The sequence below is a fragment of the Polypterus senegalus genome, chromosome 17 (genome assembly GCF_016835505.1).
Source record: "Polypterus senegalus isolate Bchr_013 chromosome 17, ASM1683550v1, whole genome shotgun sequence".
Lineage (NCBI taxonomy): Eukaryota > Metazoa > Chordata > Cladistia > Polypteriformes > Polypteridae > Polypterus > Polypterus senegalus.
In genome coordinates, this window is record NC_053170.1 from 4,180,088 (window position 1) to 4,207,211 (window position 27,124).

Sequence of the window (27,124 nt, forward strand, 5' to 3'; positions counted from 1 at the left end):
GGTATAAAAGCAGAGGAGGGTCGCTCACTCTTTCGTCCAGGACCTTTTTTTTGTTCCAGCGCAGCTCGTAGAAGACACCGACCGAAGAAGCAGCATGGCCCCAAAGAAGCCCGAACCTAAGAAGGAGGCAGCTAAACCTGCGCCCGCTCCAGAGCCTGAGCCCCCCAAGGAACCCGAATTCGACCCAAAGAGTGTCACCGTAAGTCCCCGATGATCCTCATGGTTGATGCAATTGTGAGGATTATTATATGAAAGTGTTAAATTCCTTCGTGCTGGTTCTCGTTTCCACGAAAACAATGGCCATCCACCCATTTTTAGAGACCTCTTGCATAGTCGAACTGACGCGCACAGTTAACACATCGCTGGCACAATGCAAAACTAGACGCGATGCCAGTCCATCGCAGGGAGGTTATCAGTCAGCCCGGGCTCTAAACGAGAGGGCAGAATTCGCAGGGGGCGAACTGTGTGGCAGTGGGTATGAAGGGCTCCCTTTTCTGTCGCTCATGGTCAGAATGGGGCGGTACGGGTGGGTGACCTGTGATTCAAAGAAGCGGCTGGAGATCTTCAGCGTTTGTAATAACGACGTCTGTTGTATTTGCTTCGTACGGTTTGAAATTAAGCCAAAAATAAATGTTGGAAGCAATACGTGTTTTCATGGGTGTCAATAGCAGTTATGGTCCTTAAATGCCAAACAGGGCGATGTTATGTTGAAAAGGCACATTCTGAATGTCATTTGATCCGCAATTAATTAAACGAAATTTCCGGGGCGATTTGCCAAATGCAGGTCTCTCGGGGTGTAATGAGCGCCAATGTCTCCGCCATTGAAAAAGCCAGCTCGGCAAATTCACTTGCCAGGCACATTTATTTTACGTAATTCCTATCGGAATTGTGAATGTTGTGGTCATTTAAAATATATCTGGATATATGCGCAGTCTGCTGGGTCATTCTATAACAGAAGACGTTGAATTGAACTTTAAAGGACCTCTCAACGCCGGGACACGAACGATACGGTAAAGAGTCTGCGTAAATTCCAAAAGATCCGAATCTCAACCCTGGCCTTCTTTTTGACGGTTACCTGCTTACACTTAATGTGTTTTACTAAATGCCTGCCTCAATACCAGTGTCCTGTGTTTGAATCCCAAGTCGGGATGTTACTTGCGTGATGTGCGCATGTTCTCCTGGTGTCAGAGTGGGCGTTTCACTGGGTACACCGCTCACATCCCAAAGCTTGCAGGTTAGATAGATAGATAGATAGATAGACACTTTATTAATCCCAAGGGGAAATTTAAATGTCAGCCCTAAATTGTGATTGACTGTGGATGTATGTGTTTCCCTCAATGGTGTCGCGAAAAAAGTGACACTGAAATGAACATGCGAGTTTGAAAAATGGATGGACGCTTTACAAGGTGGCACTGCTGCTTTACGTGTGTATGAGAGACGTAAGGATCGACTAATTGTGGATTCAAATCCCAGTCTTTGTTTTTTTTCTTTTATTCCTAATTTTAACATGACTCGTTTCTCAGTTTATTTACTGATCATAATGCAAGTAGTTGTAGAGAGTGCACTTTGGCGCGCAAATATTTAACATTAAAAAATCACCAATCATATCCATTCTATTCCAAACAGGAAATGTCGGACCAATCAGATGTCTGTATTTATGGCGCGAAACTTAAGAACTCGGCACTGCGCAAGCGCGATGTCAAGGTGTCTAGTTCTGAGACGGCTCTCTGTAGTCACGCGTTTGTCTTTGCTTGTTTAACTGACAGAAAAAGCACAGAATGTACATTTCTGAAAACAAAAATGTAGTTTTTGGAACCAAACATATTGAGGCAGATGGTCAATTTTCCGTGGAGGAGGCAGAGATATAATTCAGCATATCAATCCCTGAAAACATCAAGACGCCATTAAGAGTAAGTGTGCCAGGTAAATTAGGCAGAACCTGGATGAAGCAGACACAATTTGTGCAAGCGTAGTACTTTTAATATATCACTTAGCATTAAAAGTTAAAATAACGATATGAGTGGCGTTATGGGACTTTCCAGTTCAATGCAGTTCTCGTATACAAGTAGTCGTAGATAGCACGGTGGCATCGCAATAAGCCTCCAGCAAGTGTATGAGGTGTGTTTAAAGAACACAAGAAACAAAATGTATTATAGGAGTGGCTTTGATTGTCTGCATTGGTTTGGTTTTATTCCTTAGAGTTACTCAGTGTGTCAGAATTGTCAACGTGTTCATGTAGAGCATTGTAAGTCCGAGACGCCCCCGGTGCCCACTTCACCGAGCGTACTGAGTTCTTTTACAGAGAATCTGCACCCTTGTCCAACTCTAAGAAAATGACCGAATCTGAAACTAAGTGACTTGTCTTATGGGTGCCTTTACGGTTACCGAATACGTGAGTTTTATATTTTTAAATTCGTCCCATCCCAAGCCCAATGTCCACAATGTCACTTCAACAGCCGGGCATCCTGATGTGTGAAGTGGAAAAGCAGCACAAAAAAAAACCTGCGCCGAGGTGCCCGGGATGCTCAGGTCTACCAACTTTGATATTCGATTAAGTTTTCTCACGCTAAGATGCCGTCCACTTCCGTTCTCTATCACTTAAAAAAGTATAACCTCCATTCAACTTAAAATAATTAAGGTAATGATTCACACTTAATGGTTTCAGTCTGAACCAATATAATTCTTTTTATCTTATTAAACCCACAATTTTTAAGTTGAGGCAAATCATTTCGAGTGATTAGGTGCAATTCACTTGTTTTATAATGAAGTAAATCTGTTTTTTAAGTTATTACAATTTAAAATGGTTTATTAGTCGTAACCTGTTTTTATGCTATTAGAAATATTATGAACATAACACATTCCAATGCTGTACTTTTTACATTTATTTAAAAATCTAGTGCAAATACACAAGCATGTTGCAGTGTAAATCTTAAATATACAACAAAAAATTATTAAGCATTTGTACAGCGGGGCGGCACGGTGGCGCAGTGGTAGCGCTGCTGCCTCGCAGGCCCGAGCTTACATGCTCTCCCCGTGTCTGTGTGGGTTTCCTCCAGGCTTCCAAAGATATGCAGGTTAGGAGGGTTGGCAATTCTAAATTGGTCCTAGTGTGTGTTTGTGTGTGTCCTGCGGTGGGTTGGTTCCTGCCCTGTGTTGGCTGGGATTGGCTCCAGCAGACCTCCGTGACCCTGTGTTCGGATTCAGTGGGTTGGAAAATGGATGGATGGATTTGTACAGCTTTCTTGAAAGTATGTTTTATTACGAGTTCTTATACTTAAAAGGTTTATTTACCAGAAATCCTCCGTTATAAAAGTCTGCTGCTGAAAATGACCAGACCTGGACAGTCACATCCACTCCACTCGGGAAAGTGTTCTCCTTTTTTTAGGCAGTTGGAAAGTTCGACTGGAAGAAAATACAAACGGCCTTTAAACACAGCAGCACACGAACAACTTAAAATATCAGGTTAACTGAAATGGTGTTTTTATGTTTATTCCCTCCACCATAACTTACTTTGGGGCGGCATGGTGGCACAGTGGGTAGCACTGCTGCCTCGCAGTTAGGAGACCCGCGTTCGCTTCCCGGGTCCTCCCTGCGTGGAGTTTGCATGTTCTCCCCGTGTCTGTGTGGGTTTCCTCCCACAATCCAAAGACATGCAGGTTAGGTGGATTGGCGATTCTAAATTGGCCCTAGTGTGTGCTTGGTGTGTGGGTGTGTTTGTGTGTGTCCTGCGGTGGGTTGGCACCCTGCCCAGGATTGGTTCCTGCCTTGTGCCCTGTGTTGGCTGGGATTGGCTCCAGCGGACCCCCGTGACCCTGTATTCGGATTCAGCGGGTTAGAAAATGGATGGGTGGATAACTTACTTTGGTACAAACATTTTTTTTTTTTTACTTTGATTGAGATCTGAAACCAAATATTTCAAGCTACAACACTAAATGACTAATCTTAAGTTACTTGAACGAGAAAAGTTACGTCGAATGAACAACATCAATGTTATACTTTTTTCAGTGCAGATTCCACGAAGAGGCAAATCATTAAAACGACGGACTTCGCAATCTAAAATACATTTACGCAGATTCCTAAACCGATTCGGGAAATCGATGGGTGGCTTTTAAAATGTCAGTTTGACTAATCTGGTGGTGTACGCTGCGTTCTTAAAAAATCTGGTTCTGTAACGGCACTTTACTGGGTTGTGTAGTTCCTGGGAAAGAATCATTTCATTCTGGGGAAGTTTCTTCACATATTAAATTGTTTCTTTGGGCTTGAAAAAAGTTCCTAGCAGGTGCAGAAAACAAAAGTCTGAAATGTATGATAAGTAAAGCCTAACAGGTTACTAACAGATCAAGCAATCCTGAACTTAGTCTGTGTTACTGTGTAGACTTTTAAAATCAGGAATCAATTTGTATTCAACACGTTTGTTACCGTCCATTCGTCGCTATTTGTGGAACATGTCAGGGATCTACAAAAATAAACATTCTTTCTGGAACATTCTTGTGGAAGATTCTTCTTGGAAAGTTTGTTCCTCTGAGGCATTGCTCTGAAGAAGCACTTTGGCACCTTTTATTTTTAAGAGTGTATGACCGCGAGTTAAATTAGGCAGATTCAGGAAGTGGCTGGATAGGTGGATTACAAGTTGATAAAGCTCAGTTGGATATGCCTGTCTTTTAAGATTAATAATCTTTTTATGATTACATTGTGATTAAATGGCGCTGACAAAGTCATTAGAGCCCAATGGCGTTTCTTTCATTCTTTGTATTTATGGATGGGAACAGCTGCCAGCAGCAGGTGCCTGAAGTCCGCTAAAGCCGAGCGGACAGTCCGGCGCGTGAGATAATCTGCTTTCGTCCTTGATTATTGTTAAGATGAACTCTTCCGCTTTCACATTCTTTTACAGCGCCATTGTATTTAGAAGCTTTAGATACGAATGCCAACAGCAATTTTATTAATCCTTTAAGAAGGAACAATAGCCCGGAATGTGGTGGCAGGGTGTTGGCGCAGCGAGTAGCAGCACTGCCAACTCAGAGATCTGTACTCCAGCGTTTCTCAACTTTTAAGTATTTGCAACCCGAGTTTTCATAATCCACCCCCCCCTACATTTTTTTTGAAATGTAGATACATATTTTATTATACCTACTTAACTTTTATCGACGTTTATCTAACTCTATATTTATTTTTCTGTATCAGAATGCAGCTTAAGTTAATTTGTTTTGGTTTCAACAGATTTTTTTTTTCATATTTTTGATTCTTGTTTTCTTTTTTTCACATCTTCGCGCCCCCCTTTTTTGTTACTTTGCGCCCCCCAAGGGGGGCCCGCCCCACAGGTTGAGAACCGCTGCCCTACTCAGTTCGATTCATGCCAGAGGGCACACCTGTCACATGTTTAGGGGCTTTTTAAGCAAAGATGACTCGTTAAGCTTAATGGCGATATGGCGATAAAAGTGACTTTCTGACAGATTTGCCTTCGCAGCATTTCCTCCTGGGTCGTCTCTCTTTAAAATAAATAAATAAATAAATAAATAAATAAAGGTGCCAAGGTCCTGAGGAGCCACACTTGCTATAGGTTTTCACTTCAACCAATTTCTTAATCACAACCCTTTTATTTGCTAGCAAAGTTATATACTTTTAAGGCTTAATTTACTGCGGTGGGTTGGCGCCCTGCCCGGGATTGGTTCCTGCCTTGCGCCCTGTGATCGCTGGGATTGGCTCCAGCGGACCCCCATGACCCTGTGTTCGGATTCAACGGGTTGGAAAATGGATGGATGGATGGAGGCTTAATTTAATTTAACAATTTCGAACATGGGTATCAATCTCCTATCCTGGAGGGCCACAGTGGCTGCAGGTTTTCATTCTAACCATCTTTTTAATTTAGTGACTGGTTTCGGCTGCTAATTAACTTCTTTTGCCTTTATTTTAATTAACTTGACTCAGGCCCCTTTTCTTTTTCCTTAATCAGCAGCCAAATAATAGTGAGACACGAAACAAGCCGCCACTTGACCAGCTCTCTGTGCCCATCACACAATATCAGTTATGGCGAACTACACGATGACGTGCAGTGAATACACTTGACCTGATCGTTCATAGTCTTCATCCTCTTTCTCTGTACGTTTGCTCAGAGGTTGATACGCTTGTTCCTTCCCGAGCAGCTCTTCTTTCCTCCACCCTAGCGCCCCACTTCTTCTCTTCTTTCGTTGGCATCTTTTCACTTTAAAACTGATTAAGTCAGTGTCTGTCTTGCAATTTACTTAATACGTGTTCCTTGATTTTTTTTTACTTAAGCTGGCACTTAAATCATTCTTGAGACAGATTGAAGACTTAAGATCAGGGCCTGATGAAGGTGGGTGCTATTGATGGTGCAGCATTAGGCCCATTCCTGAAACAGGCCCAGATGAAAACAGATGAGAATTTTCCGGAAGCTGAACAGTTTTCCTTTGCTATATTTACCTCAAAATAATTCTTAGAATGAAATTTGGAGTTCCATTTTCGGACGCCTAGACACAGCGTTACTTATTATACAGTTACTATTGTTCTTTGCGCTGTAACGTAACAATAATGTCACTGTGTTTATTGTTAACTGAAGATTTCAAGTTAATGCTATCAATTTTACATTAAACGGTTTACTTAGTAATTTAGCTGCGTTTTTTTACAATATCTTGGGGATTCGTGTCACTCTATTATTGTTCAGTAAGTGCCACGTAGTAAATTTTTCACCTTGAAAGTTAGTTGTACAGTAAAAGTGGATGGCTATGTAAATGGTTATCTGTAAAGGTAAAATTAAAAGCCGGCCCGCAGGCCCAGCATGGATGTTTAGAATTTTTTAAAATCCTCGACAGGATTCTGGTCTATTATGAAATTTAAATCGGGGACAAATTTTTACCCTCAAGAGCCTGAACTGAGTCACTCTGACCCAATGTCTCTGCAAATTCATTTTTTCTTACTCTGTTTCGTAAGAGAATTGTGAAATGTTGTGTATTTCATTGTTAGGTTTTCTGCATTAAGTGCACTTTTCAGACAGTTGCTATTGAATGTTGATGTTAATCTCGAGTTGTTACGATACGACGTCGTTATTATTATTCGTGTTCAATAAAGGCTGGCTGGTTGCGTCATAAGCAGTTAAGGCTCCTTGGTCGGTCTGAGTGCGCGTGTACGGTGAGAGTCGAATGTACAGGCGCCAATGTCGAGAAAAAATAGGCCTTTTTTACACTGCAGCATCGGGTCCAATTTCATCTTAATCCGGCCCTGCTTAAGGTACGAATAGCCAGGGGAAGTGACTGGGAAAGTGGCAGGGAATGAGAGCGGCGCCCGTACGCATGTGCTGCATGGCCTCCCTGCTGGCCACTGCCGAGAGTTGATCTACACTAATAAAAGGCAAAGCCCTCACTGACTGACTGACTGACTCACTGACTCATCACTAATTCTCCACCTCCCCTTGTAGGTAGAAGGCTGAAATTTGGCAGGCTCATTCCTTACAGCTTACTTACAAAAGTTAAGCAGGTCATTTTGAAATTCTACACGTAACAGTCAAAACAGTCAATAAAGGTCGACAACGTCCGCCATATTGAACTTTCTTATTTATGGCCCCATCGTCACAAAATTTGGTAGGAGGCTTCCCTGCGCTAGCCGAAACCGATGTACGTACTTATTTCGGTGGTATTACACTCACTGTCGGCGGCCATATTGAACTTTCCAACGTCACTAATTCTCCAACTTCCCGTGTAGGTAGAAGGCTGAAATTTAGCAGGCTCATTCCTTACAGCTTACTTACAAAAGTTAAGCAGGTCATTTCGAAATTCTACACGTAACAGTCAATAAAGGTTGACAACGTCCGCCATATTGAACTTTCTTATTTATGGCCCCATCTTCACAAAATTTGGTAGGCGGCTACCCTGCGTTAACCGAAATCGATGTATGTACTTATTTCGGTGGTATGACACCACTGTCGGCGGCCATATTGAACTTTCCAACGTCACTAATTCTCCAACGTCCCGTGTAGGTAGAAGGCTGAAATTTAGCAGGCTCATTCCTTACAGCTTACTTACAAAAGTTAAGCAGGTTTCATTTCGAAATTCTACACGTAACGGTCATAACTGGAACCTATTTTTCTCCATATACTGTAATGGACGTTAGCTCGACGGCCGTGAGGGGCGGAGTTGCGTGTCGCATCATCACGCCTCCCACGTAATCACGTGAACTGACTGTGACCGCAGTACATAGAAAAGAAGGAAGAGCTCCCAAAGAGCGCTGAAGAAAAACTCCAAATACTTTATTTGCGAGATACAAGTTTAATGAGAAGACACGAGGTATAAACGAGACTTTGGATCACTTTGTAACGGAGTTCAAATTGCTGTAGCGAGAAACTTTTAAGTGCCGGGTCTTAGCTAACATTAAATAAAGCCGTGGATATCACAAAATCACACAAGAGAGCAGCTCACGTGAACTGACTGAACGCAGTACGAGTGATCACTTCCATGCATCAAACCTGTTCAAAAAACGCATTACACAATTGACAAGGTGGGAAAAGAATATGCTCCGAGCTGAGCTCCACAGCTAACGCGGTCTTGCGGAAACACCTTCGTCACGCTGCCACCAAATACTCACAGAAAAATGCACAAGTTAATACACACGCTGTCTCTAGAGTTTCTCCACACTCAATGTATTCCTCACGTCACCGTTATACCCTCTGATCTCCCATTTCAATTCAGATGCCTCCAATTTCCAGTAAGGCTCTGCTGCGCGATGACAAGTAATAAGTCTCAGGGACAGACCCTACAAAAGGTTGCCATTGATTTGAGGCAGCATTGCTTTCCTCCTGGACAAAACTAGACGTCGCATTCTCAAGAGTGAGCTCAGTGCACAGCTTGGTCATATTACAACCAGACTGCTGAACTGACAACGTGCTATACAAAGAGATCCTTAACAGATAGTTATTGGGATCTTTTCCCTCAGTTTAAAAAGGTTTTCTTTTCTTCTTAATAAAAATTTAAAAGCAGTTCTTCGTTGCTGTGAAGTGCGGGGATTTTGCTATATACAGTACAGTATATATATATATATATGTATGTGTGTATGTATGTGTATGTGTGTATATATACACTCACCTAAAGGATTTTTAGGACCACCATACTAATACGGTGTTTGACCCCCTTTCGCCTTCAGAACTGCCTTCATTCTACGTGGCATTGATTCAACAAGGGGCTGAAAGCATTCTTTACAAATGTTGGCCCATATTGATAGGATAGCATCTTGCAGTTGATGGAGATTTGTGGGATGCACATCCAGGGCACGAAGCTCCCGTTCCACCACATCCTTTTCACACCATTCTTTGTAAACCCTAGAAATGGTTGTGCGTGAAAATCCCAGTAACTGAGTAGATTGTGAAATACTCAGACCGGCCCGTCTGGCACCAACAACCATGCCACGCTCCAAATTGCTTAAATCACCTTTCTTTGCCATTCTGACATTCAGTTTGGAGTTCAGGAGATTGTCTTGACCAGGACCACACCCCTAAATGAAGCAACTGCCATGTGATTGGTTGATTAGATAATTGCATTCATGAGAAATTGAACAGGTGTTCCTAATAATTCTTTAGGTGAGTGTATTTATATTTATCTGTATGTATATGTATGTGTATATATATGTTGATATGTGTATATATGTATATATATGTAGATGTGTATATGTATATCCATCCATCCATCCATTTTCTAACCCACTGAATCCGAATACAGGGTCACGGGGGTCTGCTGGAGCCAATCCCAACCAACACAGGGTACAAGGCAGGAAACAAACCCTGGGCAGGGCGCCAGCCGGGCACACACACCAAGCACACACTAGGATCGCCAGTGCATCTCACACGGGGAGAACATGCAAACTCGACACAGGGAGGACCCAGGAAGCGAACCCAGGTCTCGTAACTGCGAGGCAGCAGCGCTACCCACTGCGCCACCGATATAAAAAATAATTTTATATATTTAATATTTCTACTTTTTAAGTATTTTATAAATCATTTTTCGTGAACGGAGGAGGACGTTTCGGAGTATGCGCTGATTACAGCGCGTTGTCACACCCACCACACGGCAAAACACCCGGATTGAGATCTGAGCGCAGCCTTGCAATGGGCGAACAGTGTGAGGTTTTTTGTTTTTTTTTACAGTGGCTGGAACCTTCTTTAAAAGTATTGCATAATGTCTCCTTTGCCGAACTATTTGAATACTACAAAGAATTATATTTTGGTCTCTCATTTACAGTTCAGGCTGTTATGGGATTAGCGCTCAGTCCCTGCAAAAACAAAATATCGACAATAGAACGGCAATACGTCCTCGCCGTCATCATCGCGGCTACTCCATCGCAAGGTAAACCAGTAAAGTCGGGACCCACTCCACTCACTGGAAGAGGCACGTGGGGGCAAACCGACGTGTCTCTCACTTGTATGCTCCGATATCGCACTTTATTCCCTCTCCGTCATTGTTGTATGTGCGTTAATTGGAATCGCGTAACCTTTGCTTACGGGGAAATGTGTTACGTAATTGCATCAGTTTGATGGATTATTGTATTGTCATCGATAACGAACACGTCGGCAAACTTTTGAAGAAATTCACTTTGCCAAAAGTGGGTTTAAAGATTAGACCCAGACAGACAAACAGACAGAAGAGTCAAATTAAATAAACTCATTTAATAACACAAATACCTTAAAGGAATGAAAACTCTAACAAACAATTGAATTAAATAATCAACGTTTCGTTATCTTCTGAACAGGAAACTGATTGGAACGAAAACCTGCAGCCTCTGTGGTTCCCCAGGCCTGTGACTGAGAATGTCTGTCATAGGGGAACCATTTTTGATTCCCAAAAGAACCGTCCGCATGAAGGTTCCGGAAAGATCCTTTATTTATTTAGGCCAAAACAGCTTCCACAAAGAGCCATGGATACATAAGAGAAGTAACTGACTGTAAGAGGTTTCCTGCTATGTACAACCACACAGGCCAAGTTTGGGTTTTCTTGGTTTGTTGTATCCTTCTGGGTCACGCAGTAGACATTAAAGATTTCTGTTTTGTCCACATATTCGGAACGTCTTCAAAGCCCAGCATACTAACGTCATGTGCAAAGAATGAAATGGCTGTTTGTCAAGCAATGGCTCTCCGAGGAGCAACATGAGCCAGTAAAGAACCAGCACTTTTAAGAGTATAGATAATGCAGGCCTACAAACTGGATGTACGTGAACGTTAATTATTTTTACAGCAGACCAAAACCAGCCAAGGCCCAATTCCTGCACCCCCATTCCCCATTCCGGTTGCTTTTAACTCTTGCACGGGCCCTTCTTCTTTATTATCACCATTGTTTCCTCAGGACGCCCCTTTCTCGAGATAAAGTTTCTTCGCTAATCCCTTTGAGGTGGCACGTTATTATTAGACGTGCGATGGACTTGCTCCTCAGCCGTGACCTTGACAGCCTGCTTTGAAATAATGCCTTCTGTCCACTGTTGCCATCTCTGTAACTTGATGACCCTCCTCGACGGGCTCTTGTGCTCCTAACATAACGAGAGCCAGTTGTTTGTGTTGGCCTCCTTCAGTCTCAGCGTCAGCTGAACGTCTCATTTTACCGAAAGGTCACTTGTCAAGTGTCTTGGAGGGTCATGTGAGGAGGCCCAACTGCAAGTTACAGTAAGGGTCAGTGTGGTCATGTGCCCAGGGTCCAGTGAAGTCCATATGTGCATGTGTTAACTGATGTGCCACTATATATATATATATATATATATATACAGTGCCACCTTCCACGGGACCACCATGCCTGGCATCTTTTATATGGTGGACTATTTTTTTCTTCTTCTTTAACCACATCAACATGGGGTCGATGTGCCTGACCAACATTTTCCATACAATACAACACAACTTATTTTAGTATAACCCAAAATCACACAAGAAGTGCCTCAATGGGCTTTAACAGACCCTGCCTCTTAAAAGCCCCCCAGCCTTGACTCTCTAACAAGACAAGGAAAAACTCCCAAAAAAAACCTTGCACGAAAAAAAATGGAAGAAACCTCGGGAACAGCAGTTCAATGAGAGAGAGAGACCCCTTTCCAGGTAGGTTAGGCGTGCAGTGGGTGTTAAAAAGAAGGGGGTCAATACAATACAATGCACAGAACAGATACAGTATAACAAAATTTTAGAAGTACGTAGCAGAATTTAACAGTAGATGATATCCCATAATATGATTTGGATATTTTTAGAGTCCTGGAGACCTCGGCCATCAAGCTGCCTCCCTCGTTTGGCCATTCCACAGCTGAAACAGTGCTGGGCCAGCCAATCTGATGAAAGGACCCCTCTTTCCCATGATTCCCTCGATTCTCCACCAGGAATGACTTTACATCAGGCAGGCAAAACAACTTGGCAGGTGGGCCATGGCACCAAGTGCCACATTTGAGTACCAAGAAGAGAAACAGAATAGGTGAGGGTTAGTAACTAATTCTAACTGTCATGTTACTGATGTTTTAGTGCTAATGACTGACAGCAGAGATGGAGTCTCTACAGTTGATCAGCAGCTCTAGTCAGGGTGTGCTAAACTGAAGTCGTGAGTCTTCAGCCTGAGAGTGAAGGGGCATCTCTTATAGCAGCAGGCAGACCACTCCACAGTTTAGGGGGGTCCTGTAACTAAAAGCTCGACCTACGCCTGTTATTTTATTAATCCTTGGAATCCTAAACAGACCGGCATCTTGAGATCTTAATGTGCGCTCAGGTTTGTAAGTCATGATAAGTTCAGACAAGTAAGCCAGACCTCGGCCATTTAATGCTTTATATGTTAAAAGGAAGATTTTGAAACCTTCCCTAAACTTAACCGGGGGCCAGTGTAAGGATTTAAGAACTGGAGTGATGTGTTCGTATTTTCTTGTTCTTGTAATAATTTTTGCAGCAGCACTTTGGATTAACTGGCGGCTGAATAAAGAACAGTCTGAACAGCCAGTGAACACCGCATTGCAGTCGTCAATCCTACTAGAGATAAATGAATTAATTAATTTCTCAGAATCCTGTTTATTTAAACAGCTCTTTAATTTCCTAACATTTTTAAGATGGAAGAAACCTGATTTTGGACAACTTTGTGATGTGCGCTTTAAATGACCTGCTAGAGTCAAAGAGAACAGCGAGATTGCAGGCTGATTTAGTGAAATTAATGGAGATTCCAGCTGAGTTAAATGATGACAGAATATCGTTGTGATCGGCGTCATCACCTCCAATAATTAACATCTCTGTTTTATCGGTGTGTTTAAAGACAAGTAGTTCTCATTCATTCACTCATTTAATTCACTAACACAACTAATTAAAGACAACATCAGAGAAACTTCATTTGATCTAAAAGAAAAGTATAACTGAGTGTCATCTGCGTACGAGTGAATATTAACAGGATGTTTCCTAATGAGAGATCCCAGTCCTGCGTCTTTTTCCCAGTCAGATTTTTTCCTTCATATCTTTGTATCCTTCCTCACTTTCTCTTCTCTTGCTCTGCCATTCCCGTCACTCTTTTGCCCTCATACTCCTTGTCTCTCCTCATCACATATCTGTACCACTTCAGCCTACTTTCCTGTTCTTTCTTAGATTTCTCTCCCACTTTTGTTGTACCCCATTTCTTACTCAACATTCTCATTTCCGACCTCTTTAACTTACTGCCCACGTCTCCACTCCATACATCATAGCTGGTCTTGTATTGACCCTAAAATCCACACTTCTTGCCTTAATTCTTCGATCACATAATACTCCTGATGCCTTCTTCCAGTTCCTCCACCCACCCTACACTCTCGGGGTTATCTCTGCATCTAATTCTCCATCTTGCAGCATTTAATATAATAAATGCTCCTGAATGTATGAAGTCGTATACCTTATATACTCGCGTAAAAAAATCGATCATAAAATGAGACCCCGACTAATACGCCCGTTCGAAAATACGACACTTTCATTTTTTAATCTGCTTGGCTCCTCCGATCTCGCACCAGTTTCTCAGACACATGGAATTTTGTTGCAGCAGCGCAGTCGCCACTTCAATAACTTTTAATTTAAAACCAGCTTCATATTTTCTTCTTATCGAACACTCCATCGTAGATAAGGGATGCTCTTACGATAAAGAAGGGCGTGTGATACAAAAAACACAAATCAGTGCAAACGTCGCTTCGAAACAGTTTGGGTATTACCGCGTGGTCACGTGGGCACAATACATAGAAAAAAGAAGGCCGTGTGCTCCGAGGTTCCTCTCTCAGGTGGGCGTTAGCATATCGTAATCTCTTGGACCAATAGCGTGAGTTTTCTGCATTCAACTTATATGACTGACATTATAAAATACCGGAAATTATACAATAAAATCAAGCCCGGACTTATCCGCGGGAGAACTTAAAACGCGAGTATATACGGTAAATAAGATTTATTACAGACAGATAAATAAACACAATGCGAGTCGTCAGGGCTTCCGTTAAAACGTGAATACAAATGAACTTCTTAGTGTGCAGTAAAGCCCCACAGACCTCCCAAATACAAGTGAAATGATAATAAACAGAACAAAAAAACAAAATAAATTAACAATCAGTGCAGCAACCAAAAGAACATCCATTATCTAACCCGCTATATCCTAACTACAGGGTCACGGGGGTCTGCTGGAGCCAATCCCAACCAACACAGGGCACAAGGCAGGAAACAAACCCTGGGCAGGGTGCCAGCCCACCACAGGGCACAAACACCAAGCACACACTAGGGACAATTTAGAATCGCCAATGCACCTAACCTGCATGTCTTTGGACTGTGGGAGGAAACCCACACAGACACGGGGAGAACATGCAAACTCCAAACAGGGAGGACCCGGGAAGCGAACCCTTAAGGGTCTCCTAACTGCGAGGCAGCAGCGCTACCCACTGCGCCACCGTGCTACCCTTGTGACAATATATATATTTATAGATATATATTGTGACAGACGACCGGGGACCTTGCCCCACCGGGATGCCTGGAACAAGGACCGGGACAGGGACAAGATATTCCCCTGGACGTAAGAGGGCAGCCCCCCTGGGGGTCTATGGTCACCACTAGGTTCCCGAGCCATGGAGTGCAGCACTTCCGCCACACCAGGAAGGGCTGCCCGAAGATCATCAAGGAGCACCTGGAGCACATCCGGGTGTGCCATGAAAGGGGCCGCCTCACTCCATTCGGTGAGCTGGAGTCGGGTGGAAGAGGATGGAGCTTGCAAGGAGTGGAGTAGAGGAAGGCAGAAGAAACGAAAGGACTGAGAGCATTGTGGCTAATTGTGCACTGTGGTATTGTGCTGAGGAGTAAAACGTGTGTGTTTTGGACATCTGGCTGTCTCAGTGTCTGTCTGTGTCCGGGGCATCTTTTACTATATATATATCCTTGTCCTGTGGTCTAGAGGTGCATTCTGCCTGCTTTGCTGCCTGATAAGCGCCGACTACATCTGAGGAGGCCTCACTGGAATTTGTGGTAGATGCCCGTCTACTTTGACATCTGCTTGTTGTCTTGTCACCCCAGCGCTCAGGGCTCACATACAAAGCTGCCTTTAAATGAGTTTAAAATGAGAGCAGAAGTTGGCAGCCACATTATAAAATCAGTCGGGCACCGCTATGTTCCTGTGGACCATTTTAAAATATGAAGGAGTGGACTTGAACCCCACAGCCTGCACCCTTTAGCTGCCCTCCAATAACATTTTGTTCTCTTTGTCTTTCAGATTGAATTCAATGCGGACCAGATTGAAGGTCAGTTCCTCCATGTCTTGTCTTGATGTGATTAGACCATAAAATACTGAAGGTGTTTGAAACTCCAAGCAGATTTGATCTCTGCGGCTGATGGAGGCTGAACAAGTAGAACAATAAATGTCTGCCCGGCCTGTATGTTAATGTATCAGCAGTAGCCATCATAGCAGTCCCCACCATGGAAGGGACATATGAGACCAGTATAACTAAACATGTTGCCACAGATCCACGTCAGGCTGCCAACTCACTGCTGCTTGGTTTTGTTGTCTTCCAGAGTTCAAGGAGGCTTTCATGCTGTTTGACAGGACGCCCACCGGAGAGATGAAGATCACCTACGCACAGTGTGGCGACGTCATGAGGGCTCTGGGGCAGAACCCCACCAATGCCGAGGTCCTTAAAGTGCTGGGCAAACCCAAACCAGAAGGTGGGCTCAGTAATATTGGTTTGCATTTACGCTTTTATTATTTTTTAGCAAAAAGCAGAGAAAAAAAAGAACAGTTCCAACTTAGAAATAAAAAATGCAGGAACCAGATGAGGGTGTCATTATTAATATGAAGTTCTGATAAAGACGTTTAGAAATTTCTGAGGCAACCAGGAATGTCATTTAGACAGCAGAACTGAGACCTGCAGCGGCATACAGTGACTGCAAAATGTTTGACTGGAAAGGCGCTATATGATTATTAAGGAAGACACTGTGGAACAAGTGAACAACTCTGCAGAAAGGAAAGGCACTATATGGGTCGATATGAAAGGCGCTATAGAAAGGAAAGGCACTGTATGGGTCGATGTGAAAGGCGCTATAGAAAGGAAAGGCACCGTATGGGTCGATGTGAAAGGCGCTATAGAAAGGAAAGGCACCACATGGATCGATATGAAAGGCGCTATAGAAAGGAAAGGCACTGTATGGGTCGATGTGAAAGGCGCTATAGAAAGGAAAGGCACCGTATGGGTCGATATGAAAGGCACTATAGAAAGGAAAGGCACTGTATGGGTCGATGTGAAAGGCGCTATAGAAAGGAAAGGCACCACATGGATCGATATGAAAGGCGCTATAGAAAGGAAAGGCACCGTATGGGTCGATGTGAAAGGTGCTATAGAAAGGAAAGGCACTATATGGGTCGATATGAAAGGCGCTATAGAAAGGAAAGGCACTGTATGGGTCGATGTGAAAGGCGCTATAGAAAGGAAAGGCACTGTATGGGTCGATGTGAAAGGCGCTATAGAAGGGAAAGGCACCACATGGATCGATATGAAAGGCGCTATAGAAAGGAAAGGCACTGTATCAGGGGTTCTTAATGTCAGTCCTGGGGGCCCACTGTGGCTTCAGTTTTTTTGTTTCATCCAGATTCATAATCACTGGCAACAACTAATAACACACTGGTCTCATTTCATTAGCTCTTCTCTTCTCTTAGCATGATTTTTACATTTTTAAGATTGTTAGAAATATTTCTAATTTTTCTGTAGATTTAAATGTTTAACTCTCTTTTGTTAATTTCATTATATTTTGCCCTTTCTCACCCTTCATTGTATCTTATTAATGACTAGCCGTCCCCTGTGGTTCCACCCACATAGTAGTGAAATACCTGTAGGATAAACTTTAAAAATCAATAAGCAAACAGCTAAGTGGATGCAAAGAACACTCGAAAGCACAGAGGCAGAGCGACTCGAACAGAGGCTGGCATGTAAGTGAGGAGGGCACTGCCCAGCTCTCTACTCCTGACGTCACGCTTCCTCCTCCCCTCGGCCCGCAGCCTCTGTTTTGGATTAGCGCAAATATATCGGTACCGCAAGTGAACTATGATACTTAACACGATGAGAGAAATGACAAAATCATCCGGGATGTTCAAGCAAATTCTAGAAAAAAAAAAAAAAACAGATCTAAATGTGTTAAGTAGTTCTCTCGTGAAAAGCCGACAGACTGACAGGCAGGCAGACAGACATTGCATTTTAAATATAGAGAGACAATTAAAAACAAGCAGGCAGCACTGAATCGTGAAACACCACCTTAGCATCAGACCCACTAATTAGCAACTCATGGATTTATTTGAACACCTGGAAAAGTAGAATTAGAATCAAGATGAAAATTTCTCTATCCTAACTACAGGGGTCTGCTGCAGCCAATCCCAGAGTGCAAGGTAGGAACAAATCCTGGGCAGGGCGCCAGCCCACCGCAGGGCACACACACCAAGTGGACAATTTAGGATCTCCAATGCACCAAACCTGCATGTCTTTGGACTGTGGGAGAACATGCAAACTCCATGCAGGGAGGACCTGGGAAGCGAACCTGGGTCTCCTAACTGCGAGGCAGCAGCGCTACCCACTGCGCCACTGTGCCACCCTGGGTGTGAAAGGCTCTGTATAGTATGTAATACAGTAGTGTGAAAAGGAAGGATACAACAGATAGGTTGGTGGGAAAGTAAATATATTTTAGGTGAACCAATACAAAAGGCGCTATATAGACTTAAACCATAATTATCATAACTGACTGATTAGATTCTTTAATGGCTACTTGCCCTCCAGCAGCTCTCCTTACGTATTTGAGGAGCAGTGGTGACTGCCAGCTGTTCAGTAGCGAGGCCTTGATGGGTCTCCGCGTCTTCATTTTTTCTTAATGTAGTCTTGCGAGGGGCCTCATTAATGACGCCAGGGGACGTCTGTCTGTCCGTCCTCCATTTCTGCACCCGGCTGTGCCCCACTCCCCCACAGAGCACTCATAATTGTGGAGGGCACGCGTGCCTATCATTGATTTCATGGTACTCCTCATCCCAGATCATTCCTTCTGCACATTAAATGTTTTACTCTTTGTGACACTCTTTGGCGCTTGTGGGTGTCTCTGTGTGACAATTGGCTGGTTGTGTGTGTTTGGCTCCACAGATATGAACACAAAGATGTTGGACTTTGAGACGTTCCTCCCCATGCTGCAACACATCTCCAAGTCCAAGGACCAGGGCACCATGGAGGACTTTGTGGAAGGCCTGCGTGTCTTTGACAAGGAAGGAAACGGCACGGTCATGGGAGCTGAGCTGCGCCACGTCCTCGCCACTCTTGGTACGTAGCTGTGCCAATTTGATGCCCTCATTTTCATCATTTAGCTCTTTGTTAGCCATTTTACGAATGTCATTTGCCGAGTGAAATAAGAAAGGTAGAACCACACAGGTTTTTCTAAACTCTCTATAACAGTCACTTGGCTCAAAGTGCCACCAGAGGAGGACAGTCCTGCTTTGTGTCTTGTGGCTCTGGAATGAAGGGAACAATGGAATTTGTTGGTGTAATAAAAACAAAGCAAAAAACACACAAATTCCTTTAATGTGTTTTGAGCATCTCTGAGCCCCCTGTGCACCACTCCAATTAACATTCATTTAATTATCCAGGGGAGAAGATGAAAGAAGCTGAGGTTGAACAGTTAATGGCGGGCCAGGAAGACGCCAATGGCTGCGTTAACTATGAAGGTGAGCACGCGAGAAAATGTCATTGTGTCTGTGAAGTCTGTGAATTAAAGGGTTTTGGGGGGTCCTGACTGTTGCATGTACAGAATGTATGTTAGAATTCAGACTAGCAGTACCGGTCCAAATCAACATGTCGCCAATGAAAATATTAAAGTCAGGATGAGTGCAGGCCCAGCGGGGACTTGGCAGACTCTCCAGGAAAGACATGGAGGATCACAGGGACTCTAGTCCTGGGTGTTGCAGACTTCACGTCTCTTACTGCTGCCGCAGGGTTCAGTTCTCAGACTATAGTATTGTTCTCCTTATGCATTTTTAGAGTTTCTCAGATTATAAACTCTTTTAAGTGCATTTCACGTCACCTTTATAAAGATGATGTACAGCTTTACATCTCATTTGAACCCAATCAGAGTGAAAAATTGGCCATTTTGGTTGACTTCTGGTGCCAGATTCATAACTGGCTTTGTCATAACTACAAGCAGCCTTCACTCTGAGATTAGTCCCAAGATGGCTTCCCTCTCTCCAAATGTCAAGTCAAAGTTACGTAATCCAGGGGTTATTTTCAAATTCACATGTCAGGCCTATTAGCTGCTCTCATTTCCTTCATTTAAGAAGTCTTTCTAAACTGAGATGGATAGATAGATAGATAGATAGATAGATAGATAGATAGATAGATAGATAGATAGATAGATAGATAGATAGATAGATAGATAGATAGATATGAAAGGCACTATATAATAGATAGATAGATAGATAGATAGATAGATATGAAAGGCACTATATGATAGATAGATAGATGGATAGATAGATAGATAGATAGATAGATAGATAGATATGAAAGGCACTATATAATAGATAGATAGATAGATAGATAGATAGATAGATAGATAGATAGATAGATAGATAGATAGATAGATAGATAGATAGATAAAAACAATATTAAATTAAAGAGTGATAACAATGCAGGTATAACAGACAATAACTTTGTATAATATTAACGTTAACCCCCCCAGTGGAATTGAAGAGTCGCATAGTGTGGGGTCTCCTCAGTCTGTCAGTGGAGCAGGATGGTGACAGCAGTCTGTCGCTGAAGCTGCTCCTCTGTCTGGAGATGATCCTGTTCAGTGGATGCAGTGGATTCTCCATGATTGACAGGAGTCTGCTCAGTGCCCGTCGCTCTGCCACGGATGTCAAACTGTCCAGCTCCGTGCCTACAATAGAGCCTGCCTTCCTCACCAGTTTGTCCCTCTTCTTAATGCTGCCTCCCCAGCACACCACCGTGTAGAAGAGGGCGCTCGCCACAACCATCTGATAGAACATCTGCAGCATCTTATAGCAGATGTTAAAGGACGCCAGCCTTGTAATGAAGTATAGTCGGCTCTGTCCTTTCTTACACAGATCATCAGTATTGACAGTCCAGTCCAGTTTATCATCCAGTTGCACTCCCAGATATTTATAGGTCTGCACCCTCTGCACAGTCACCTCTGATGATCACGGGGTCCATGAGGGGCCTGGTCCTCCTAAAATCCACCACCAGCTCCTTGGTTTTGCTGGTGTTCAGTTGTAGGTGGTTTGAGTCGCACCATTTAACAAAGTCCTTGATTAGGTTCCTATACTCCTCCTCCTGCCCACTCCTGATGCAGCCCACCATAGCAGTGACATCAGCGAATGTTTGCACATGGCAGGACTCCGAGTCGTATTTGAAGGGCTGTAGTCTCAAGGCCAGAACCGGAGAGGTTTGTACCCGCTCTTACCCCTTCATGTCTTGACTTACTGCAATGCCCTTTATGCTGGTCTGAAGAAATCCTCCTTTTCCTGGCTACAGTTAATTCAAGAATGCAGCTGCTAGGCTTTAAACTCAATTTAGTCAGGGGGGCACATATTACTCCCAGTTGGCACCCATTGCACTGGCTTCTCGCTTATTTTAGAATTTGTTTTATAATTTTGCTGCTTACTTATAGAGCTTCCAGCAGACAAACCAACCCACGAGTACATCACTGGCCATACAGCCTGGTGGGCACACAGATCTGGGCAGCTGAGCCTCTTAATCATCCCTCATACCCGGCTCAAGTGCATTTTAGTCCATTGTGCCAAGGCTCTGGAATGGCCTTCCATTAGCGCGGCGCACGGCTGACTCACTTGATTCTGTTAGTAAGGCATTTTGGTGAGGTCTCTGGTAGGAGTGACGGATGTGGGATTACATCAGGGATTGGCTCTGAGCCCCTTCTTATCCCCAATGGTGATATACTGGTTGACAGACGACATTAGACAGGAGTCCCCTGTGATGTCAGTGACGTCTGCTGATGACATTGTGATCTATAGGGAGAGTAGGGAGTTGGTTGAGGAGACCCTGGAGAGCTGGAGAGGAATGAAGGTCAGTAGGACCACCAAGACAGGATACATGTGTGTAAATAAGAGGGAGCTGAATGGAATGGCAAGGATGAGTGGAGTAGAGTTGGAGAAGGTGGAGGAGTTTAAATACTTGGGATCAACAGTACAGAGTAATGGGGAGTGTGGAAGAGAAGTGAAGAAGAGAGTGCAGGCAGGGTGGAGAAGAGTGACAGACGGGTATCAGCAAGAGTGACAGGGAAGATCTACAGGATGGTAGAGAGACCAGCTGTGTTATATGGGCTGGAGACGGTGACACAGCAGACAGAGCTGGAGGTGGCAGAGTTAAAGATGTTAAGATTTGCATTGGGGGTGACGAGGATGGGCAGGATTAGAAATGAGGACATCAGAGGGTCAGCTCAAGTTGGACGGTTGGGAGACAAAGTCAGAGAGGCGAGATGGAGTTGGTTTGGACAAGTGCAGAGGAGAGATGAGGGGTATACTGGGAGAAGGGTGCTAAGGATAGAGCTGTCAGGTTAGAGGAGAAGAGGAAGGACTAAGAGAAGGTTTATGGAAGTGCTGAAAGAGGACATGCAGGTGACAGGAGTGACAGAGCAAGATATGGAAGGAGATGACCCGCTGTGGCGACCCCTAACAGGAGCAGTCGAAAGAAGAAGAAGAAGACGTTAAAGCAGGCTTTGGGACACAGCCGAGTCGTCTCTGCTTGGACTTTTGGCTCAGTCTTTGTTTTGTTCCTGTTATTCTATTTTATTTCTTCTCTTTACTTCTTTTTGTTTTCTTATATTTGATTTGCACTTTTATGTGTTTTATTGTTGCACAGCACTTTGTGATGTCATGTCCGTGAAAGGCGCTGTATAAATATGTTTTACTTGTTTATTCACTTGTCTAACGAGTGGGGGACATACAGGGTCTTCCATTCTGAATGGTCTCCAAAGTGGTTAATGTGATTGAATTTACAAAGGGAAAAAAAGAAGTACAATATATGGGGTTTTTCATTATTAATGTCGTCCAGTGTTGTTGAAATAATTACATTTACAGTCAAAGAGAGACTGTGGTGGGCTGGCGCCCTGCCCGGGGTTTGTTTCCTGCCTTGTGCCCTGTGTTGGCTTGGATTGGCTCCAGCAGACCCCCGTGACCCTGCGTAGCGGGTTGGAAAATGGATGGATGGATAAAAGAGAGACGGTATATACTGCCTTTTAAAAGAGCGACAATAATAATATAATTTATTTATATAGCAATAGTGCAAAATTAAACCAATTACCTGAATTGTAATTATGCAAGTTTTTAAATTTTCAGTAAAAGCAAGAACATACAGTGTCATGTTTTAACTTATGCAAAATGATTGCAATAATTACATTTGCAAAGAACATGCTGTCCCATTGTCGTTAAAATAATTCAATTTACAATAAAATCAGGAGTACGAGGAACGTTCAAAACGTTTCTGCACTTTCTGTTAATCTATTTATTAAAAAAGCCAAGCAAAATGACACCCAGTTCTATTTATTAAGGATTTCAAAAACACATGACGTCACTTTTCTGCATTGTCACCTTCGTTTACGATGCGATTTTCCCAACGTCGTTCCAAATTTGTATTGCCCAATTACTACTCCTCCCGTCTTCACCATTTCCAACGAAAATATAAAGGTGCGGAAACTTTTTGAACGTTTTTTAATGTTGCTAAAATAATTACATTTACATTAAATGGACATATCAGATACTGTAAAAGATACCGTTGGAGTGCCGTTTCTATAGTTCACGATAAACCAATTAACTGCATTGTAAAAAAAAAAAAAAGAATACGTAGTGCTGTTTGAATTTACAATAAAAGAGAGAACACATAGTGTCTTTAATTTTTAAAGTTACCCAACATTGTTAAAAGAACTAAATTTGCGAAGAAAAAAAATGGTGTCTTTCATTTTTAATTGTTATCCAGTGACGCTAACATAACTTACAGTAAATGCAGTATAGTGCCTTGTGCATAGTTCATAAAAATAATTAACGGCATTGTCAAAAAATAAAAGTCCTTTTTAAATTTGAAATAAAAGAGAGTGTATATAGCGTCATTTTAAAATAATGATGTTAAATAATTGAATTGGCAATAAAATAAAGAATATATATGGCGTCTTTCATTTTAATACTCAGCGTTGTTGAAATAATTGGACTTGCAATGAAAGAAAGTGTTCAATGTTGTTCAAATATTTTTAATATGCAATAAAAGAGTTTACAGCTCTTTCTACATACTGTAGTTCATAACAAATCGGTTAACTGCAAGGTAGAAAAGAAAGTGTGCTGCATTTTTTAATTTGTGCTAAAAGACAGATTTTTAGTGTCTTTCAATGATGTCCAAACTTGTTAAAATAATTGAATTTGCGAAGAGAGGATATATAGCGCCTTTCACTATAGAGCGCAAGCCAGAATCCGTGACAAACCCGTCACCTCCTCATTAAGATAAAGGCAGGCGGCGGTGCCCGACAGGTGGAGGTGCGCGGGGGACTTTTGCTGTTTTTCTGGCGGGATTTGGCTTCCACATAATCCGTGAGTCCCAGACACGTGACTTGACAAATGGCAGTTGGGATAAATGCGTTGGAAGGACATGTGGAAAAGAGAAGATTGACGAGGCTCGCCTTACCCCATAATGCTTCCCACCATTTTCCGTTCATTCTAGCGGAGCGCCTTCTGCGGCTGTGCCTGTTCCATTAATCTGATTTAATGTTGGAACACGCGGTGCTTTGCTTATCTTTTGTGAGATGTAATCGCCGCCTCTCTCAGGACTTGTTTGCTCTCTTTCCAGCTTTCGTGAAGCACATCATGTCCGGCTGAAGCGTCCACACTAAAGTAAGTAAAATTCCTGCTCGCGCCTTTGGGTTATTTAAGGTTTGGGGAGTTGCGGGCAGATTGTGATCTGTGGACGCCGAGTCTCTGATTCCAAAGGGACGCTTACAGAAAACTCAGCCAGGCACAGATACAACTTTTGAGTCTGATTTGTCCAAAAATCTGTCGGATGTCAGGCTTGAATGAATCCATTCCTTTTGAACCTACAAAGTTCACTTTTGTGGCATCCAAAACTTTATTGCTGCCAGACGACCTCTAGTCGAAGTAAACATTTTCTCAAGTCTTTTTGGATTGTGACCTCCAGGGGGCGCACTGCTCCACCAAACACCCGACGTGACAGACACGGACACAAGTGCAGCAACAAACACGTTTATTTAGGCGGGGAAAAGCTTCACAAATCGTTTTCCTCAGCAGCACAGTATAAACACACAATATAAAGCACTTTTCTTTCTTTCTTTCTTTCTTTCTTTCTTTCTTTCTTTCTTCCTTCCTTCCTTCCTTCCTTCCTTCCTTCCTTCCTTCCTTCCTTCCTTCAACAAGCTTTGACCACCTCCTCTCGACTCTGGCAGCTGGCTCTTTTTATAGGGTACCAGTAAGTGCTCCAGGTGTCCGGTGATCTTCTTCCGGCAGCACATCTGGGTGTAGTGGGAGTGCTGAACCAAAGAGCTTAGCCCTTTCTGCAACGCCCCAAACCCCCTTCTCACACCAGGTGGCGCCCAAGATGGCTGCGCTGAACCCTAACTCTGTGGAAATCTGAGGCACCGCTGCAACACAGAGGGGCTGCCATCTAGCGTTCTGGGGGAGGCAGTGTCCTAAAGAAGCTCCCTTGTCCCAATCCTCCAATTCCTAGGGCATCCTGGCCGGGTCGGGCTGCCGGGCGTTCCTTACAGGATCTTTCCAAGTGTTCAGTTCAGGCGAACTCTGACTTTGGGATTTATTTCACATTGAACGAATTGTGTTAAGCTTTGGCCATGTCACATTTGTCCCTGATGTCCTTTCTTCTTATTTGTTGTCGCTGGAGTTGCTGATGTCCTCCTCAATTACTGTTGCCGTTTTTTGTTTTTTTTTCCTATTTTATTCCTTTCCCGTTTTTTTGGCAGCAACTGCTTGCATGGTTTGACACTGCAGACTCCATCACAGTGGCTGTGGATCTTTTCCATTCTCATTATTTTCTTCCTCATCTTAACGAGTGGGTTTAACCCGAACTTCCTCATGACTGGTGCCCTTTTATATCAGCCCTGAGGCTGGACTGAAAATTTTCACAACAGTTTGACAAGGCCTGGGGGGTCCACAGCTCGTGGCATGTGGTGGGTCAAGTCGAGGGTCAGCTTAACTGCCCAGACAGAGTCATTTAGCACAACGGTGAACTTGCATTGACCAGCTGGACATGTGTCTGCCTTGATGCTCCCCGCTGCCACCATAGACCCGGGGGGGTTGGGGCCTTTGTGAAAAATGGATGGAAATGAGTGAGCAGTTACAATGTTAATATGGCCATTGAGGAAGAGAGGTGGGCAGCAACTGCTCTGTGAAGAAATGTGAATAGGGGGCAAAAAGTTGGGCCAAGGAAAAAAAGAAGCCATGGAAGGCTGGAGGGCCGACAACTGGTATTGCTGTCCTGTCTGCTGAGCTTTGTAAAGTACAAGATGGGGTCTTCACACCATCAGGCAGCGACCGGCCAGTCGTCCTGAACTCCACACAGTGGCCATGTCTTTTATTCCCTTTGCTTTTGCTTTCTTTTATTTCTTTTCTCCCCCACTTCATCCCTTTATTTTTTACGTTCCTTACTTTTTCCTTCAATGTGTTTTTACTTTCTTTGTCATTTCTTTCCCTTTCAGTTTGTGCCTTTGTGCTCTTTCATTATTTTTTCTTTCTATTCCTTTTTTCCTCTTTGCTTTCCTTCCTCTTGTTTCTTTTCTTTTTCCTTTCCCATTTCAGTCTTCAATTTCTTTATTGTTTTCCCCTTTATTCATTTTATTTTCCATTTCATTCTTCCGGTTCTTTTGCTTTATTTCTCCTTTTTTCTTCTTAATTCCATATTTTACACTTCTCAGCCCACCCAGCCACCTGATCCCGCCTTAGTGTGACTCCTACCCTCGTTTCCAGCAATTCCTTCTTACCCCCTGAGTTAGTGATGAACTCTGTCTATTATCTAATGTCACTAATGTCACTGGAGCAGCTGTGCCAGTTTGTGACTCATCCAAAGAGCTCGCTGCAGACGACACTTCGCTGATTTCTTTTTTTTTTTTTTGTCTTTATTTTTAGGCGCTTCCTTAGTGATAAAAGAAACAACAGCCAGAAGAGAAGACAGACTCGACACCCGCCATCACTCCCATCTTCAGAATTCTCACTGTCAAAACCCAAAGGTGCCAACAAGACCCTCTCGAGCTGCTCGCCGCTCCTTGTCTGCCTGTGTAAAAGACTCTTGTATAAAGAGAGCGTTCATTCAAAATGTTCTGCTGTCTTACGTGTTATTTATTTATGTGTGTTGTTTCACTCATTAAAGATGGAAACATTGCTCACATTTATATTTGATATCATTTTCCTTTTTATTGAGAAAAAAATTGAGAAAGTAAAGATGTAAAGTAGGCAGCCAACGTGGAAGATGAAAGACTTCAAAAGCCGCTCAATTGAAGAACTGGACTGAAACTGCCGTGAGGCCACCTAGTGGCCAAATCGTTACAGTGACGCGCACAAGCAGCAGTCTGAGGCGCCATCACTGACGTCATCTGCCTTTGCTCGCATTCTAGAAATAGACCGGAACGGACCCGACCGGACCG

At 43.3% G+C, this 27,124-nt stretch overlaps 1 protein-coding gene across 1 annotated transcript; it reads left to right on the forward strand.

Annotated features, from left to right (window-relative positions):
- Nucleotides 1-26,800, forward strand: myl4 (myosin, light chain 4, alkali; atrial, embryonic). The gene is made up of 7 exons (XM_039740015.1): nt 1-199; nt 15,699-15,726; nt 15,998-16,147; nt 18,598-18,771; nt 19,095-19,172; nt 24,307-24,350; nt 26,610-26,800. The coding sequence occupies exons 1-6, from the start codon at nt 95-97 to the stop codon at nt 24,333-24,335; spliced, it is 564 nt and encodes a 187-aa protein (XP_039595949.1). The 5' UTR covers nt 1-94; the 3' UTR covers nt 24,336-24,350; nt 26,610-26,800.
- The last annotated feature ends 324 nt before the right edge of the window (nt 26,801-27,124 follow it).

Bases quoted from the DNA above. Each gene is read 5' to 3' on its own strand.
- myl4 (XM_039740015.1), top strand. From the start codon at position 95: ATGGCCCCAAAGAAGCCCGAACCTAAGAAGGAGGCAGCTAAACCTGCG. The intron at 15,727-15,997 runs GTCAGTTCCTCC...GTTGTCTTCCAG, and splicing joins CAATGCGGACCAGATTGAAG to AGTTCAAGGAGGCTTTCATG. The intron at 19,173-24,306 runs GTGAGCACGCGA...CTCTCTTTCCAG, and splicing joins TGGCTGCGTTAACTATGAAG to CTTTCGTGAAGCACATCATG.